The following is a 21,311-nucleotide window of genomic DNA, read 5'->3' on the forward strand; positions in this document are numbered from 1 at the left end:
CCCGCGTGTTTAGGGACGTCATCACAAAATGCACACAGTTATATTTATGTTCAAGCGTGAACAAGAAGACGACAGTTGATGGCTGCAGTCGATGACGGCCTGTGTGCCTAGGGACATCATCACAGTATGCACACAGTTGTATTCATGGTCAAGCGTGATGTACAAGACGGCAGTTTTTGGCGGCCCGTGTGTTTAGGGACGTCATCACAAAATGCACACGTTGTATTTATGGTCAAGCGTGAACAACAAGACGACAGTTGATGGCTGCAGTCGATGACGGCCTGTGTGCCTAGGGACATCATCACAGTATGCACACAGTTGTATTCATGGTCAAGCGTGATGTACAAGACGGCAGTTTTTGGCGGCCTGTGTGTTTAGGGACGTCATCACAAAATGCACACGTTGTATTTATGGTCAAGCGTGAACAACAAGACGACAGTTGATGGCTGCAGTCGATGACGGCCTGTGTGCCTAGGGACATCATCACAGTATGCACACAGTTGTATTCATGGTCAAGCGTGATGTACAAGATGGCAGTTTATGTCCCCCTCCCCGTGTGTTTAGGGACATCATCACAATATGCACACAGTTGTATTTATGGTAAAGCGTGATGTACAAGACTGCAGTTGATGGCGGCCTGTGTGTTTAGTGACGTCATCACAATATGCACACAGTTGTATTTATGGCCAATCGTGAACAACAAGACGGCAGTTGGTGGCGGCCTGCGTGTTTAGGGACATCATCACAATATACACACAGTTGTATTTATAGTCAAGCATGATGCACAAGACGGCAGTTTGTGGCGGCCTGGGTGTTTAGGGACATCATCACAATATGCACACAGTTGTATTTATGGTCACGCGTGATGTACAAGATTGCAGTGGGTGGGGGCTTGTGTACTCAGGGACGTCATCGCAAAATGCACACAGTTGTATTTGTGGTTAGCTTTGATGTACAAGACGGCAGTGGACGGCGGCCAATGTGCTTAGATACATTATCACAATAGAGAAAACAAAGGCTCTCGGTAAAGACAATAATACAGGTCCTGACATTTTTCTCCCAGTCTAGACTTTGATGATTAACGTTCAGTAAATTTGCCTGTAACATTAACAAGCGAGGAGCGGATCGTCACAAAGCTGAGCTTTCATTTCGAGGTGGACATGAATCAGGCCTGTTTACTGCCGCCTTTGAGAACTACGCCGCTGAATTATTCACCAAGACTGTCACTCATTATGATTTACAAAGGTTGGGAAAAGCAAGCTTTGGCGACTCAGTACCTCACTATTGCCGATTATTGATAGGTAATTTCTCACACTTTTTAGCTGTTTTATGAATCAGCCTTGGAGTAGTATACGTCTAATTTCCTTTGGCTGGCTTCCGGCTTAGGCGCCTCTTTCCTCAAACTGTCATCGTAAAATAGCTCGCAGTTTAATCCGGACTCCTGCAAACAAATGCTGGCCATAGGTACAGCCGTCATACATCACCTCCGGCATACAGATTAGACAAGCAGCCTGTAACAGTGACTGATTTCAGGGCTAAGATATTACCCTACGGCAATATTTTACACGACACATCGCTAAGGTTGAATAAAAAGTGCCAATACTTCAGAGGAAAATGTCATAAGATTTGCTGGCAACGGGCGAATTACCAAGTTCGTCTTTATGGCTGAGCTGTTTTTATAAAATTCAAGAGTGGAGCACTGACATCTTCACAACGCACTGTTTCTTAGCTTAAAAGAAACGCCTTGAGTTATTGCCATGTTTTGTAGGCGAGCCCAAAAACTCAGTCTAGAGACTACCTGCCGCAATCGGAAGTCTTTTCTCCAATGTTATGTCCAAGAAAAAACCCCACTACTTAATGTATGGCGGTAATCTAAAGAATCTTTTACTTTTTCATCAAGGAGAATGGCGGTTACTATTTTATTAGCATAGCAAATTTGTCTCGTTCAGAGGGAAAAATTCAGATCTCTTTAAAATGTTAAAAATAAAAAACCCCAACAAAGCAATAATGAACACTGCAGAAATTCATCATTCAGCTGTTGACAGCGACAGAATCAAATTTAACTGGCTGTGTTCAAAACTGATTGGCGCAGAAGTAAATTATTTACACAAACAGTGTGTTTTTAGGTATGATAGACGGTAAACAGTCAATGTGTTCTCAGGTGCTATAGACTGCAAACAGTCAATGTGTTCCCTGGTGCTATAGACGGCAAACAATCAATGTTTTCTCAGGTGCTATAGACGGGAAACAGTCGATGTGTCCTCAGGTGTTATAGACGGGGAAACAGTCAATGTGTTCTTAGGTGCTTAGACGGGAAACAGTCAATGTGTTCTCAAGGTGCTATATACAGAAAATAGTCAATGTGTTCTCATGTGCTTTATACGGGAAACAGTCAATGTGTTCTCATGTGCTTTAGACAGGAAACAATCAATGTGTTCTCAGGTGTTTTAGACGGAGAACAGTCAATTTGTTCTAGGGTGCTTTAGTCTATCCCATCTGTCGTACCAAAAACACATTAACTGTTTCCTGTTTTTAGCACCTAAGAACACATTGACTGTTTATTGTTTATAGTGTCTGATAAGACATTGACTGTTTCCCGTCTATAGCACATGAGAACACATTGACGGTTTCTCGTCTAAAGCACCTGAGAACACACTGACTGTTTCTCGTCTAAAGCACCCGAGAACACATTGACTGTTTCCTGTCTAAAGCACCTGAGAACACATTGACTGTTCTCCGTCGGACATGGGGACACGGACATGTTAGCATTGATAGATGGGAAACATTTAATGTCTTCTGGGGTATTGCAGACATAGATTCAATATGGACTCAGGTGCTATAGACGGAAATCAATCAATGTGTTCTCAAGTGCTATAAACGGGAAACCCTCAATGTCTTCTCAGGCCAGATGGACGGAGAGATAGTTATGTTAGCAAAGACAGTGCGTTCTTGTGTATGATAGACAGTGACACATGTATGATAGCACAGACAGTGCGTTCTTGTGTATGATAGACAGTGACACAAGTATGATAGCACAGACAGTGCAAAGACAGTGCGTTCTCTTGCATGATAGACAGTGACACATGCATGACAGCATAGACAGTACGTTCTTGTGTATGATAGACAGTGACACATGTATGATAGCATAGACGGTACGCTCTCAAGTATGACTGACTGGGACACAAGTATGATAGCACAGACGTGTACGTTCTCAGGCATGATTGACGGAGATACAGATATGTTAGCACAGCAGACCTTGTGTTATCAGGGGTGTTATACTGTGACACATTTCCGTTGGCACAGACAGTGTGTTCTCAGATATGTTAGAATTGGACAAAGGTATGTCAGCACAGACAGTGCGTTCTCGTGTGTGATATACTGGATACGGCCATGTCAGCACAGACAGTGCGTTCTCGTGTGTGATATACTCGACACGGGCATGTCAGCACAGACAGTGCGTTCTCATGTGTGATATACTGGACACGGGCATGTTATCACAGACAGTGCGTTCCCAAGTATGAGAGATTGAGACAAAGGTATGTTAGCACAGACAGTGCGTTTACAGGCATGATTGACGGAGACACAGGTATGTTAGCACAGGCAGTCTGTTCTCAGGTATGATAGACGGAGACACAGGTATGTAAGCACAGACAGTGTGTTCTCAGGTATGATAGACAGAGAGACAGGCATGTAAGCACAGACGGCGTGATTTCAAGTTTTGAGAGACTGGGACTCAGATATCCTTGCGCTGGAGCTCCCTGTGTCTAGTCAGAGATTAGTACTGGTGAAAGTTTACTCTAGAGCGTCATTGTCTGGTCGGTTCAGAGTGCTCGGTGCATATTTAAACTTACACTGGAGCTCCATTGTTTCTGGTCAGGTCAAAATTCATTGTTCTGGCAAGCTGAGGCTGGAGAGTCATGTGTCAGGCAACTTTTGTCTGTTCAGACCTTGAACAATGAGATCTGCCTTCATTGCCACAAACAGAAATACAGAAGCTAATGTGAATTCCATAAATAGGTATCAAAGCGTGTCAGTGTACCTCAACGTTAGCAATGACATGTTTAACGTTATCCAGGCCCTGATTTTGTCAGTGTGATATATCGCCCTTTTCCCAGCTATCAATGCTCTTTATCATAGACATTGCTCTCGGATCAGAAATCAAATTTGTCTCATACAAGCTACTGATATGCCGTGTTTTATCTGTTCTGGCATTAAGCGCTCAACTAGGAAGAATGATAAATGAGTTTTTAATGTTGACTTAGATCAAAAACGTCTATCCATCTGTTTCAGTACAAACGTTATTCTGCTATAGACATAAAGTAACTGGAGATGAGCTAAAATGGCTATTATTTTTGTTAAATTGTATTACCATTGAGTCTTCCAGTTTGTCTTTAGGATCTCAAATTATCAAATTACATCCATAGCTCTAAATAAATTGACGTACAACAATCGTCCTTGGATATATGGGTATCTAGGTATAATCAATATTAGATGTATATGGCCACTTCAGGGTATTCATGTTTACCTCAAGGCAATTTGGCCGTAAAGAGACCTCTGTTGACAACTGTTCAGGCTGTTAGTTCACCTCAACACTGTTTACAGGCACAAGTCCTACTCCAACGCAAGCTGTATGGCTTTCATCGTGAATAGGTGAACAAGTTGATGTAGATATTTACCTTCGTTAGCTTCATTGTTAACAGTGAAGACATGCCAAACATGTGACGGAAAAGCAAACGAGTGAAGTAGCTTTTACCTCTAAAACCTAATAGTTCGGAAACTACATCAGATACCAGCGTGTGTACCAGCGTGTGTACCAACGTGCACCAGCTTGTGTACCAGCGTGTGTGCCAGCGTGTGTACCTGCGTAAGCCTACACACAAGGCCTATCACACAGATACCACCGTGTGTGCCAGCGTAAACCTACACACAAGGCCTATCACACATATACCAGCGTAAGCCTACACACAAGGCCCAGACATCAGAAATAATTGAGGTCATGGGCAGCTTTCGTCAGAACCAAACGCAGCCACCCGGCTTCAAATTTACTTACAGACGACACGAATGGATTATACCCCGGACGTTCTGCTTCTCACACTAATTTTATTTAATTCACATTTCAACCCATTTGAAACAGAAGTGTGCACTAACGGAAAACTAAGTACAGCTTTCTTGTTCCTCTAACAATCGCGGACCTGAAAGGAAGCTCCAAAGTCCAGTATTTACACTATTGCAGTAATAAACTTTTACCGCATTTCATAAAAAATATAAAGATACGACCCTGGTGTGGAAGGAATTGAGCCAAATTTATATATCTCATCTTGGTATAAACAGAGAGCAAGCATTTATTAGCATCAGAAGTATTTATTTTCATTGTTTATTGAAGGTCATTTCATTTCCCATAACATTTCTGTCTTTTCATTCAACGAATGCTAAGTAGGTTGTCGGCTTCCCAGTGCCGTGTCTTTCCAATGAACGTCTGAGACGAAGTACATGTTACAATAAGATATTCTTCCAAGTATAAATGATACAGATTAAAGAACATATAGAACTCGGAAAGAGTTCATTTGTGCCTCACTGCTACTCACTCATCAAATGGATCCAGTTTTCGTCAATTTTTTTAGCAATTCTCTTTCAAATGGGCTAAAATGACGTAAGCTTGAAATGAGAATTACATTTGTAAAAATACGTTTTCTTGAAAGCAAATTCTTTAGTGTAATGGAATATCATTGGTCTTATGTTATTAATGTCAAAAATGGAATTTAAGTGGCAAAATCTATCTTGATCACATTAGTATGTGTTCCATTGTGCAAAGCGAAAAAATTTTGACTCCAATGAGTGTAGTTTGACTGTAATAGAGGTGTACAGTTGACATAGATGAACCTCGATCCATTCCTCACGGTACACCTATGTGTGAAAAAATTGGCTTGAGGTGAACACAGAAATTGATGAATCTCGAGCCTAAACTCTCATCACGGCTTTCCTCTGTGCGGACAAATTGGCTTGATGTAACAGTAGGCAGGGATGAAACTCCAGTTTGAACATTCCTCACGGTATTCCTGTGTGCGGACAAAATGGCTTGATGTAAACAGCAGACAGGGATCAACCTACAGCCTGAACATTCCTCACGGTATTCCTGTGTGCTGACAAAATGACTTGATGTAAACAGCAGACAGGGATCAACCTACAGCCTGAACATTCCTCACGGTATTCCTGTGTGCTGACAAAATGGCTTGATGTAACAGTAGACAGGGATCAACCTACAGCCTGAACATTCCTCACGGTATTCTTCTGTACGGACAAAATGGCTTGATGTAAACAGCAGACAGGGATGAACATCCAGCCTGAACACTCCTCATGATTTATGGCCACCTAAGTTGATTTAACGTCTTGCCCGAAACGTATTAACCCGGAACTTGTCCATTAAAATCCCGTTTTATGGTTAGCATCCTCTAAATGGCACAGGAAACAGTCAGGAATGTTAATTGGTATACCGTATAGCGAATGTCTTCCTACTTAGACACAGATAGTGGACGTTGACAGAGGAACGGCATTAGATCAACGCTGTGCCTCAAATCAGGCGAAAATTAATTTCCATGTCTTATCAGTCTGATAAATTCTGGGTAATCTGAATTAATCATGTACTATCTGATCTTCATGGTGGATGAATCAGACGGGGACATGCGACTGATAGTTTGACTGGATGACTATTAAGAAGCTGCAGGTCTTACCAGACAGCATTCATTTTCCTATAGCCTATGATAGACATTTATTCTTGTCCTGCACCAGAAAAATGTTCCGCTTTTCATCGGACAACAACGGTCACGTGAGGTACAGATATGTTCTCGAATCCTGCAGACGGATTTAAATGTATCTTCCCATCGTTGCTCAGTGACAGGATGCACGTCAAGGCCTCCAAACATGAGGATTATTGGCACCATATATTTGTGTACCCCATCACTGAGTATCCATGTAACTAATATTACTAAACAGTATTTTTTTCCTGGACAAGTGAATGACAGCATTCACATTTACTATAGTGTACAACACACATTTATTCTTACCAGACTGCATTCATTTTTCCTATAACGTTTGACACACATTTATTTTTACCTGACAGCATTCACTTTTCCTACAGCGTAAGACACACATTTATTCTTACCAGACAGCATTCACTTTTCCTATAGCATATGATACACATTTATTCCTATCAGACAGCATTCACATTTCCTATAGTGTATGACACACATTTGTTCTTACCATACAGCATTCACATTTCCTATAGCGTAAGACACACACTTATTTTTACCAGACAGCATTCACTTTTCCTATAGCATATGATACACATTTATTCCTATCAGACAGCATTCGCCATTTCTTATAGTGTATGACACACATTTATTCTTACCAGACTGCATTCACATTTCCTAGAGTGTATGACACACATTTATTCTTACCATACAGCATTCACATTTCCTATAGCGTAAGATACACATTTATTCTTACCATACAGCATTCACATTTCCTAGAGTGTATGACACACATTTATTCTTACCAGACAGCATTCACTTTTCCTATAGCATATGATACACATTTATTCCTATCAGACAGCATTCACATTTCCTATAGTGTATGGACACAAATTTATTCTTACCAGACAGCATTCACATTTCCTATAGCGTAAGATACACATTTATTCTTACCATACAGCATTCACATTTCCTATAGTGTATGACACACATTTATTCTTACCATACAGCATTCACATTTCCTGTAGTGTATGACACACATTTATTCTTACCATACAGCATTCACATTTCCTATAGCGTAAGATACACATTTATTCTTACCATACAGCATTCACATTTCCTGTAGTGTATGACACACATTTATTCTTACCAGACAGCATTCACTTTTCCTATAGCGTATGACACAAATTTATTCTTACCAGACAGCATTCACATTTCCTGTAGTGTATGACACACATTTATTCTTACCAGACAGTATTCACTTTTCCTAGAGTGTATGACACACATTTATTCTTCCCAGACAGCATTCACATTTCCTGTAGCGTATGACACACATTTATTCCTATCAGACAGCATTCACTTTTCCTGTAGTGTGTGACACACATTTTCAGTGCATGTGTGTATTGCATGTATTAAAATTAAAACAGCAAATCGTGATTTCATACATTTTGACATTATTACAATAGCTTGCACTCCTACTGTCATTCCGTATATCTTTTTTATACATGCGTACAGCACAGTTCACAATAATAATATTTTTTAACCATCGTGACATTATCACAGCACATTTCACACTAATTATCCTTTCATCGATCAAGACATTATCATATCAAATTTCACACTGACTGTCTTTTCACTCATCATAACATTATCACAGTATAAATCATATTTATTTGCATCCCAACCATTATGTCATTATCACACCACAATGCACACTTATTATCATTTTATCTATCTTCCCATTATCACTGCAGATTTCACGGACATACGGTGATTTCTTCCGTCCTAGTACATTTCATATTTATTTCATTCCATCGTCACAACATGTGACAATACACATGTAAAACATCGTCTTATTAATGGAGTAGTAATCGGCATCAAATGTTCGTGTATGTATTGAGGCAGCATGTTAAACATGGGACTACTGTAGAGCTGTGTCAGACATTGCTCCTGTGCTGTTTGATAAAATCACACCTTGTCATGGCGCTCGACTCATCTCTTGGGCAGATGTGGTATTTCCTATGTGTCATGAAGTAAAAACGACAATCGAATGACTTTTTCCAAGGAAGTACAACACCAGTGTTTACAGCATAGATGGTCTCTGCGTTTTAACTGGGTTCTTTGTTACTACTGCCTGTCTACTCGCAGATGTCTAACGAAATGAATGATAGAGAGCTGGGTTTGTTGTTCTCGTAGGGCAGTGTAATCAGGGAGAGAAGCAAGGATGCCACCACGGGGAGGAATAGAACGTGGACTACCTGCGACGGTAATCACTCTCCATTTGACCTTTTCCAGATGGGTAAATAGCTTGCCGGCAGTCAGTCCGCTCTCACATCCGGATTCCTGCTATTGTGCCTACAATGTTTCTGCCCATACAAAAGAGAGCAACGAATAAATTATGCATTGGCATGATCAACTCGTCAAGGCCATCGTAACATACCGTTTAGATCTTCTACACATTTTTTGTGCTAAAAATATTGTTGACATTTGTGTTAGAGCTCATGCCAGTATCGATAAAAGGTAGGATGGACACGTATTATACATCCGGGTTCGGTCAGACAAAGGTAATTCCAGATGAGAAAAGATTAATCAGTGCCTTCTGTGATTTTTTTTTTTGTAAATATAGACGAGTGCAGGCTTGGACAATACAGTATATAGTTTACGGACATTTTGGCCTTCAACACACTGCATGATGTTCAATGAGGAATCAGGTAAAGAGCTTGTCGCATGAACAATTTAGCCATGGTCAACATCGTCGTCCAAATTCTCGTACCTCAAAATTCAACACTCCATGACCTGTGTAGATATCTGTTAAACATTTGAACATCCTCAGGCTTGGGGTGTTTAAAACAAAACAATTTTCGTCAAGGGCCGATCGTAACGTCACTGACAGATTTTCACGAACTCAGCATAACTGACAGATCACCACGGACAAATATCACAGACTAACTATCACGGACATATCTCCACGGACAAATTATCACGGTCAGTTCACCACAGACAAATTATCACGGCCAGATCTTCATGGGTGGATTATCACAGGTAGATTGCCGTGGAAATATTATCACAGACAGACTACCAAGGACAAATAATCACGGACAGATCGCCACAGGCAAATAACAACAGACAAATAATTAGCACAGACAGATCACACAGAAAAAATAATCACACACGGATCGCCACGGCAAAATTATCACTGACAGATTACATGGATAAAATGTCACAGACAGGTCGCCACGGACAAATAATTATGCCGAACAGATCTCCAAAAAAATTATCACAGACACATCGCCACGGGATACATTATCACAGGCAGATAGCCATGGGTGGATTATCACAGACAGATTGCTGTGGAAGTATTATCACGCACAGACTACCAAGGACAAATAATCACGCAACCGCTTACCAAGCACAAATAATCACGGACAGATCGCCACGGACAAATAATAATGCACAAATAATTATCACGGACAGATCGCCACGGGTAAATTATCACGGACAGATCGCCACGGGTAAATTATCACAGACAAATTGCCACAGATAAATTATTACAAATAGATCAGACTGACAAATTATCCGGATAGATTGACATCCATCTATACAGAGATGAAAATGACAGAATCATATGCAGAGATCAAAATCGAAAAAGGAACCTTCGTCATCTTAATGTTACAAAAATTGTGATAAACAGCTTGGCGTTTTGGGCGAGGAAGCGCTATCGTAATCAGAACATAATAACCAGTTGTGGGTGTCATCCGATAAGATTCCAAACCACATAGGATTAAGTGAAAATGCTATTTTCAGTTAGCTAAAATCCCTCTCAGAAAAACGTGTCAGCCCACGTGGAGGATTTGATAGTTTTGTGAGCATTAACTTCTGCCAGCTTGGTTTCACGAAATGGTTATTCTTTTTTCGGCTGTGGAACGGTGACATTCTGTTGGTAAATGATTGCATTCGTGGCCCACGATGAAGTGTATCGAGTGAACACATTGATCACTGGGTTCTTCTTAGGCCTAGTTATTGTTGTTACTCCCATGTTTGCATGGGGAGTGGCAAATCAATGGTTAACCCGTAGATGCTACTCCGTTGTTGGTAGATATTTCTGGCAAAAAACCTGCCCATTCTTGCCCTAGGGATCCTGCCTCGTCTTCCGATATGTCAGACTTTTACTTCCTTTCGCCGGTCTTACTGCTTCCGACTACGCCCAAACCACACGCACATCTCCTGGAAGTCCAAGCAAGTATCCTTTCTGGATCACATGAAAACGCACGAGAAGCGCAGATACTAGAGCCTGTTATAGCACGACTGTCACAGCCGGTACAAAGCAATTACTCACTGGAAGGCTGTGATTACATCTAATAGATTTAGCTATTACTTAAATTCTCAGCGATTTATTTCATAGACGATATATAATCTGAGACTCATTATTTCATGTTTATCAAAGGAATGGTTTAATTTTCGATTCCACAAAGACATTTTTGAAATTTGAAATGCAATAGAAAATAAGCTCCAAAATCATATTGAAATTTGGACTCGAGCCAAAACTGGCTTTATGGAATTGTGCCATCTTCCATCCAGTTTTGGGAATATCAGCCACTGATATACTGATCGGCCAACAGAGTCGCGTGATTTGAAAATGGTGGCTTACAAAGTTCGGATGTTGTTCGAGTGGGAGCATGGCTTACATTTGTGCGTTATTGTTCCCGTTTATGATACGAAAAAGACGATATGAAACTACTTTTTAATCACGGGAAACATGTTTACATTCCGCACAGGATTGACACTTTGAAGCCAGCGAAAGTACAGGCCTGAGTTTCAGTTTAATGAATGTAACCGTTCAGTGCGGTTAATTTGGAAGCTGGGTCGGAAACATGACTATCTGAGTCTAGAGGTAATGTACGCGTCGAGCGGAGGTGATTTAAAAAAAAGACACAGAACGAAGCTCTCAAATTTAGACTTTTGGCATTAATAATACGCTTGAGAAGTTAGCTGCTGATTATTAAACTCACTGAACAGACTTCTCTTCAAGGGCAATAGGGATGCCAGTTCGGTCTTTTATTCGTGTCATTTATTTGATCCAAAAACATACACATACCACGAAACAATTACAGCAATAATCTATACTCACAACGCGTCTCTGATTTCAGTGAGAGCAGACAATCGCTTTAAGTGCAATCAGGCAAACGGTTGTACGTTTTCATTGGATAAGCTATCAATGAAAGCTCGAGAAACCAATAAAAGCTGTATAACGTTTGAAGATGTAAAAATATATCACTGTTGTTATATCGCAGACATGGGCTAATTATGAGATAAACAAAGTTATAAATGATAGTTATATCCCGCTGACCCGACGCTATGTCGCCCAGACCTGTCCAATTGCAGCCAACAAATTAATTGTGACTTATTTATTTGAAGTTTGCACATCAGTCTAAAAGCGATTATCTTCTTTGCAGTCCAGATTATGTAATTAGTCACAATTAAGGAAATATATCCAAATAGGCTGAAACTGAAGGCAGAAAGATCTTATATAACATATCCACAAGGTTTTACTTTCATGTTTTTAACAATTCTTTCATGTGTGCCTACATTTATGAAACCAAAACAATATGAGCACATGTTTTGCAATCACTATGGGGTGTATAGACTTACACAACAAGTTACCGTAAACTGTGCCCTAAAATTCATTTTATTTGACACGAACTTCACGCAATAGTCGAGCATACTCAGTTATATAACAGAAGTCAGGTTCATGGATGAAAAGAACAAAAGCAGTCCGGAAAGTCCTGTAGGAACCAGTGTCCTTGGCCTGATACCCTAAAATCCAGTAGGAACCAGTGTCCTTGGCCTGATACTTTAAAATCTGGTATGGACCAGCGTTCTTGGCCGGATGGCATAAACGCGGTAGGAACCGCTGTCCTTGGCCTGATACACTAAATGCGGTAGGAACCAGCCCTGTGTCCTAGAGCTGATACCTTAATGTCCGTAGGAACAAGTGTTCTTGACCTGACACCTTAAAACCTGGCAAGAACCAATGTCCTTGGCCTTAAAACTTTAAACTTTTGTAGTAACTAGTGTCATTCGTCTGTTACCTTAAAATCTGATGCATTAAAAACCTACAGACAGTAAGCTGCAGTCTCCTCGGCGGCAGACAACTTTTAACGACCACTGCCTGGGACAAACGAGCCAGTCAGTGTCCTTGTCTGTACAGTGAAGGTAAAGACGACTGAGCCAGCCAGTGCCTTTGTCTGTACAGTGGACGTAAAGACGACTGAGCCAGCCAGTACACTTGCCTGTATAGTAAAGCCGAAGACAACTGAGCCAGCCAGTAGACTTGCCTGTATAGTAAAGCCGAAGACAACTGAGCCAGCCAGTACACTTACCTGTATAGTAAAGCCGATGACGACGGAGCCAGCCAGTGCCTGAACCTGTATAAGGTAAAGACAACTGAGACACTCAATGATCTTGGCTGTATAGTGAGCCCAAAGAAGACTTAGCCAGCCTATGCCTGTATACGGAAGGCAAAGACGTCAAACCATCGAGTGTCCTTATATGCACGGTGAAGGTAAAGACTTGAAAACCAGCGAGTAAGCATACCTTTACATGGCAGATAAATACGACTCAACGAGAGAGTGCCGTTGACTGTATAGTGAAGACAAAAAATCGGCAAGTGCCCTTGGATGTATAATGAAGGAAATCATGTCTTATAGAGAGTGCCCTTGTCCGTACAGTAAAGACAAGGTAACAGCTCATGTATCCTTATCGTCAAATCTGTTTCGCACAAAAATGTTAAGAAATTCGTTCTGTTTTATTTGAAAAGAAGTCGGAGTGGCCTCGGAGGGCCAAGCAGCCAAATGGCGGCACGCTCCTCTTCCCAGAAGACAGTATAGCCATTAATCAGTCTGGCGAAATCTTACTATTTAGTCGCCAATCTACGCTATCAAAATTTTAATCGTTTTGGCGCTTATTTCTAACTTCCTCTCGAGCTTGTAATTTTATTGTCCACTGGAATTAACCGACTTCGACTGTTTTGAAGTCGACTCCGTGCATGCCGGTTGGGGCCGATGTAGGGCAGGCACTGCGGGCCTCGTTCTGACAGTCACAATACCTGCGGCTGCTCAGCCGCCATTAAACCAAAGAATGGTTAAGAAAAATTCAAGTATTTTATTTACAGCCGTTAAATGCCTTCTAGAGAATAGGAAAGAATCAGTTCAATACCGGCTTAATTAATGGCGGTTATCCTCCAGTGATTTGCCAAATTAAGGCTTACTATCAACCAACAGGGAGTCTACAGAAGTAGGTGTACAATCTCATCGGATTTCACCGTCCTAACATGTCGGAATAGAAACTGATGTTTTTTATTGTTCGTCTTCTGTCCAAGTAGACAACTTTGGTGGGAAATCAATTCCATCTGTGCAGGCGTGTAGAGCGTGACAAAGCGAGTGTATTTGTGTTCACATCCTTACAGCGGTACACGTTGCACAAGTTCTTAGCATTCAGCATGGCCGCCCGCTCTTCACGGCCCATTGCCTGACAGCTCTACAAGGGGCCTCGTCAGAAATGGAGACTTTCCGCTTCGACCGGAAGCGGTGAGGAAAGAATAGAACGTTCTGAGAGGATACGAACTGTCAGATTTGCTTTGCTATAGTATCGACTAGGCACTACGAGTACTCTTCACACATATTCATTTGAGTATGCAAAGCCATCTATCAGTTAGGACGCTACCAACGAATGTGCTGTGCCTGAGAAGTTTTCCACGTTTAATTTTAAATGAATGTTCATATCGCGAGGCGGAATAAATGTAGGCGTTACGAACGTGATGATATGACCTAATGCCTAACAATAGCCAGTCTTCATAATTACCCCTGGGATGACATTCCTGATGGCAAATGAGATGTATGACGTTAGTAAATGACTGGGAGCAGCTTACAAAGTGCCCAATCTCCGCGCCCACATTAATCAGCCAACCATATTACGTTTACATACCCTGGAGTCTCTTCTGACAATCAGCCTGGCTTCGTTCTTGACATTTCTGCACCAAATGGTTCCTTTTGTATCTAGACGATCCTTTTGTTTGTCACTCACTCATAAGAGGATTATGGCAACGTCCAAAACTTTCCTTAGATATTATCAAATGGTCTATCAGTGAACGTACGATACCATGCCCAGACATTTTAGTTCAAGTGTATAGTTGGGACAGTAATTCCGTTTAAATTCCTAAGTTTTCCATTATTCCCACACAGAATTTCCGTCAGAAAATACTCCCCTCGGGAACAGCTTTAACATCGTGTACTTGTCTCTTTAAAAAAGCACCAACATCGATATAGAAGTGTGTTTGTTTCTCCCGGCGACAATTGTTGGTCCGATAAAGTGCTCTTTCATTCCCCGTCACATCACGTCTTCAGGAACATCTGGATTTTTTTCCCTGTAGTCCACTAACACTAGAGTACAGGCCTCGCAGAGATCTGTCGGGCTGTCCACGAACATATGACGGAGCAAAAAATGCAGCAATGCGGGAAAATTTAACCTTATGTGGTAGCCAGTGGAAAGATGAGGAGAAATATATGAGTGAGGTGTCACCAGGAAAAGTCTAGGCCGCTACTCTACGAAATATGAGCTAGGGCACTGGTGGATTTTCCATCTGACACAGGAAGTGTGTGATACAAATCATTTGTACATACCAAAAACCTTTATGCATAGAATTTGTTCACTTGTTTCTGTGTCTAATTTCACCAGCACGTTCAGAATTCTGAATTGACAGAATTTTGAAAATACGCAACGTAATGTATACCAAAAACTTAGATAACATTTTTCTTTAATCCCAAGGCCAAATCTGGCATATCGGGCTGTGGAATTCTAAATTACGATTTTTGGGAAGGTTTTGTTCAGGAGAGGAGTTTTAGGCCAGTTCAATGAATGCGTGTAAAATGCCTTGTCAGTCAGTATCCTGCTGAGGGTGTATAACCGTGCTGACAACAACTACATGGCCACGTGCCCACTGGGCGCTTCGTGTCACCCTTACTTGAAGGAAGCCATGGTGAAGTTTTGTTGTATTGCCATACCCATACGTTTAGGTGAAGGGAAGATAGATATATCAATCTTTCTTATGTGTCAGTCATCTACTACAAATGAATTCTTGATCGTAATTTAAGCCAGCACAAAGCGAGTTTCTAAAACAAATGGTTAAAAAGTTACAGAAACATTCATTGTAAAGGCTGATCGTAACGCTTGGTTTCAAAGGATATGACCAAGAGAATCGTGCTGACTGAGATGTGTAGAAGGTAATTAATGAGCCCTGACCCCCTTCGCCCTGTCTACAGTGGAGAAATCCAATGACGGTGGGTCAGTAAGAAGATCTGTGTTAACCTGTGGGTCCTATTGCGGAGAACACGGGCTGTGGGGGTGTAAGGCGCGTAAGAGAACAATACAGTTGGGTCCAACTCTGGAGGAACATTTCTTTCAGTGCCGTTACAGTCGTCATTGATCTTCAGTTTTTTTTAGCCAGCTTCACAAACACGCTATTTATCTCCCTTACCCAGTCGATCCTCTCTCACTCCATAGACATATTTTAAAACCCTCCATTGCGCAAGCTGTGACCTCTCTGTGAACATAGTCTCGCGTTTTCATTCCATAGGTTGATATAGGCGGCGCAGACTTAATTGATCCGGGACAGAGAGGCTGGACATAGAAAGCTTGTATATTGTTCGGGAGATTTATCACATAAAACAGTATGATGTAGATATGATACGGGTGAACAATACCAAGACCTGAATGGTGGCTGCCCACACAAAGTTTATCCTATGACAGGAGGAGTGATACGGATTGGCTTTTGTGCAACCCAATCTAATACATCAACGTCCGCCTTAGAACACGGCGCTGGCTGTACTAGACAACTCTGATTAGAAGACGCAGCTCTAAACGTAACCACAGAATAACCTTAAGGAAAGATGATGCCACCAGTATAATCCGGGAATAGTAACTGCTTGGCACTGATCCATCACTGTTTGTTTCATTGTGCTTTTTTAGTACTATTGATGTATTTATTTGTTTTAGTGGTGTTTCACAGTTCTGCACTCATAACACCCCGAATATCACATTAGGTCTTCATGGTTCCGCACTCATAACACCCCGAATATCACATCAGGGCTCCATGTTTCCGCACTCATAACACCCCGAATATCACATCAGGGCTCCATGGTTCCGCACTCATAACACCCCGAATATCACATCAGGCCTCCACGGTTCCGCACTCCTAACACCCCGAATATCACATCAGGGCTCCATGGTTCCGCACTCATAACACCGCGAATATCACATCAGGACTCCATGGTTCCTGACTCATAACACCGCGAATATCACATCAGGACTCCATGGTTCCTGACTCATAACACCCCGAATATCACATCAGGGCTCCATGGTTCCGCACTCATAACACCCCGAATATCACATCAGGACTCCATGGTTCCTGACTCATAACACCCCGAATATCACATCAGGGCTCCATGGTTCCGAACTCATAACACATTGTTTTCTCACTATGATGCTGAGGAGTAATTATTCATAACAGAATATTTGCTCACTACCATGCCGGGCCAGCTAGCATTATGGTCGCGTTTCTCGAACTCACAGGGACCGCATTGATGAGAGGCTCCCGGCATTCTCTGATTACCGTTACTCATTACTCCACCTTACACATGACAGAGTATTCTCTTAATATCGTTATTCATTACTCCACATTACATATACTCATTACTTTACCCTACCCATGACAGAGGATTCTCTGATGATTACTACTCATTACTCCACATTACACATGGCAGAGTATTCTCTGATGATCATCACTCATTACTCCACATTACACATGACAGAGTATTCTCTGATTACCGTAACTCATTACTCCACATTACACATGTCAGATTATTCTCTGATTACCGTTACTCATTACTCCACATTACACATGTCAGATTATTCTCTGATTACCGTTATTCATCACCCCACATTACACATGACAAAGTATTCTCTGATTATCTTTACTCATTACTCCACATTACACATGACAGAGTATTCTCTGATGATCACCACTCATTACTCCACATTACACGTGACAGAGTATTCTCTGATTACCGTTACTCATCACTCCACATTACACATGACAAAGTTTTCTCTGATTACCTTTACTCATTACTCCACATTACACATGACAAAGTATTCTCTGATTACCGTTACTCATCACTCCACATTACACATGACAGAGTATTCTCTGATGATCACCACTCATCACTCCACATTACACATGTCAAAGTATTCTCTGATGATCACCACTCTTTACTCTACATTACACGTGACAGAGTATTCTCTGGTTACCGTTACTCATCACTCCACATTACACATGACAAAGTATTCTCTGATGATCACCACTCATCACTCCACATTACACATGACAGAGTATTCTCTGGTTACCGTTACTCATTACTTCACATTACACATGTCAGATTATTCTCTGATTACCGTTACTCATTACTCCACAGTACACATGTGAGATTATTCTCTGATTACCGTTACTTATCACTCCACATTACACATGACAAAGTATTCTCTGATTATCTTTACTCATTACTCCACATTACACAAGACAGAGTATTCTCTGATGATCACCACTCTTTACTCCACATTACACGTGACAGAGTATTCTCTGATTACCGTTACTCATCACTCCACATTACACATGGCAAAGTATTCTCTGATGATCACCACTCATCACTCCACATTACACATGTCAGAGTATTCTCTGATTACCGTTACTCATTACTTCACATTACACATGTCAGATTATTCTCTGATTACCGTTACTCATTACTCCACATTACACATGTCAGATTATTCTCTGATTACCGTTACTCATCACTCCACATTACACATGACAAAGTATTCTCTGATTACCTATACTCATTACTCCACATTACACATGACAGAGTATTCTCTGATGATCATCACTCATCACTCCACATTACACATTACAGAGTATTCTCTGATGATCATCACTCATCACTCCACATTACACATGACAGAGTATTCTCTGATGATCACCACTCATCACTCCACATTACACATTACAGAGTATTCTCTGATGATCACCACTCATTACTCCACATTACACATGACAGAGTATTCTCTGATGATCACCACTCATTACTCCACATTACACATGACAATGTATTCTCTGATGATCACCACTCATCACTCCACATTACACATGACAGAGTATTCTCTGATGATCACCACTCATCACTCCACATTACACATGACAAAGTATTCTCTGATGATCATCACTCATTACTCCACATTACACATGACAAAGTATTCTGTGATGATCACCACTCATCACTCCACATTACACATGACAGAGTATTCTCTGGTTACCGTTACTCATTACTTCACATTACACATGACAAAGTATTCTCTGATGATCACCACTTATTACTCCACATACACATGTCAGATTATTCTCTGATTACCGTTACTCATTACTCCACATTACACATGTCAGAGTATTCTCTGATTACCTTTACTCATTACTCCACATTACACGTCAGATTATTCTCTGATTACCGTTACTCATCACTCCACATTACACATGACAGAATATTCTCTGATTACCTTTACTCATTACTCCACATTACACATGACAAAGTATTCTCTGATGACCACCACTCATCACTCCACATTACACATGACAAAGTATTCTCTGATGATCACCACTCATCACTCCACATTACACATGACAGAGTATTCTCTGATTACCGTTACTCATCACTCCACATTACACATGACAGAGTATTCTCTGATGATCACCACTCATCACTCCACATTACACATGGCAAAGTATTCTCTGATTACCTTTACTCATTACTCCACATTACACATGACAAAGTATTCTCTGATGACCACCACTCATCACTCCACATTACACATGACAGAGTATTCTCTGATGATCACCACTCATCACTCCACATTACACATGACAAAGTATTCTCTGATGATCACCACTCATCACTCCACATTACACATGACAAAGTATTCTCTGATGACCACCACTCATCACTCCACATTACACATGACAAAGTATTCTCTGATGACCACCACTCATCACTCCACATTACACATGACAGAGTATTCTCTGATTACCTTTACTCATTACTCCACATTACACATGACAGAGTATTCTCTGATGATCACCACTCATCACTCCACATTACACATGACAGAGTATTCTCTGATGATCACCACTCATTACTCCACATTACACATGACAAAGTATTCTCTGATGATCACCACTCATTACTCCACATTACACATGACAATGCATTCTCTGATGACCACCACTCATCACTCCACATTACACATGACAAAGTATTCTCTGATGACCACCACTCATCACTCCACATTACACATGACAGAGTATTCTCTGATTACCTTTACTCATTACTCCACATTACACATGACAAAGTATTCTCTGATTACCGTTACTCATTACTCCACATTACACATGACAGAGTATTCTCTGATGATCACCACTCATCACTCCACATTACACATGACAGAGTATTCTCTGATGATCACCACTCATTACTCCACATTACACGGGACAGAATATTCCCTGATTATTGCTATTGATTACTCCACATTACTCTGACAGAGCATCATGTGGGCGACTTCACCATTGTAAGCTCTCTTGAGCCTGTCATATGACTTCTTTACACCGGAAATCTCTTGCCCACTTAGAACGTTACTGGGGGGGTAAACCCAGCAATAGACCATGTAGGAGGATGTGTTAATTGGTTTCACTGGACATTATCGCCTGCCTACGAGGTTTTTCTACAATTATTCAACTCAAGACAACAAACTACGGTCTTTTTGACAGGAGAAACCAAACGCCCGAGTCAGTCGGTATCAGTCAAGTACACATGTAGGAGCTACGGTACGACTGATTGACTGACTGACTGATTAGTCACATAACACAATGGTAAGAGACCACAGATGTACACGTTTGGCATACACTTATCTTTTTATTTCTTGGTTTATAGGTAATAAACACGATGTACGGGTAAAATGTATATTCCTTTCAAGTACACTACTTGGGTACAGAAGTACTTGGCTACAGATTTCACACAGGCACACAGAACGTTCATTCAATCATTTCAGTATCATTGGAAACTGTTGATTGCTTCTCTTTGGATGATCCCGTCCTAAGATAGAACAGTGTCACTGGATACAGCCTTCTCCCCTTCATCATCCCTCACAAGAACATCATTATACACCCCACAGACACCACCAACACATGATCAAACATCCTAGTCTGTACATACGCTTTTAGATTATACATCGCTGTCCGTGAAATACAAGTAGAGTCCATCTGCAATGGGTAACACATCGCCAACGTACCATAACATTGTCCTACGAAGTCTGGTAGGAGTAGGCTTTATTCGCTGTCGGATAGCTGGAGATCGGTTGTACTAAAAGTCTAAATGGCTGTGATGCGAAAACAATCGACAACATTTCATGATAGAT

At 41.1% G+C, this 21,311-nt stretch overlaps 2 protein-coding genes across 2 annotated transcripts in view; both read left to right on the forward strand.

Annotated features, from left to right (window-relative positions):
* LOC135461675 (dynein heavy chain-like) overlaps positions 1 to 19,254 on the forward strand; it is a 33,618-nt gene extending 14,364 nt beyond the window's left edge. The window contains exon 2 of the mRNA XM_064738868.1: positions 18,716 to 19,254. Coding sequence (XP_064594938.1) covers positions 18,716 to 19,254 — 539 coding nt within the window. The remainder of the gene's footprint in view (positions 1 to 18,715) is intronic.
* Positions 19,255 to 19,425: 171 nt separating this feature from the next.
* On the forward strand, positions 19,426 to 20,436 carry LOC135461679 (dynein heavy chain-like). The gene has a single exon (XM_064738872.1). It carries the CDS (start codon positions 19,426 to 19,428, stop codon positions 20,434 to 20,436), a length of 1,011 nt encoding a protein of 336 aa, XP_064594942.1.
* Positions 20,437 to 21,311: the final 875 nt, after the last annotated feature.

The sequence above is a fragment of the Liolophura sinensis genome, chromosome 1 (genome assembly GCF_032854445.1).
Source record: "Liolophura sinensis isolate JHLJ2023 chromosome 1, CUHK_Ljap_v2, whole genome shotgun sequence".
In the NCBI taxonomy this organism is placed as follows: domain Eukaryota; kingdom Metazoa; phylum Mollusca; class Polyplacophora; order Chitonida; family Chitonidae; genus Liolophura; species Liolophura sinensis.

What these genes read in the sequence shown, in the direction of transcription:
- LOC135461679 (XM_064738872.1), top strand. Translation starts at nt 19,426, where the DNA reads ATGACAAAGTATTCTCTGATGACCACCACTCATCACTCCACATTACAC.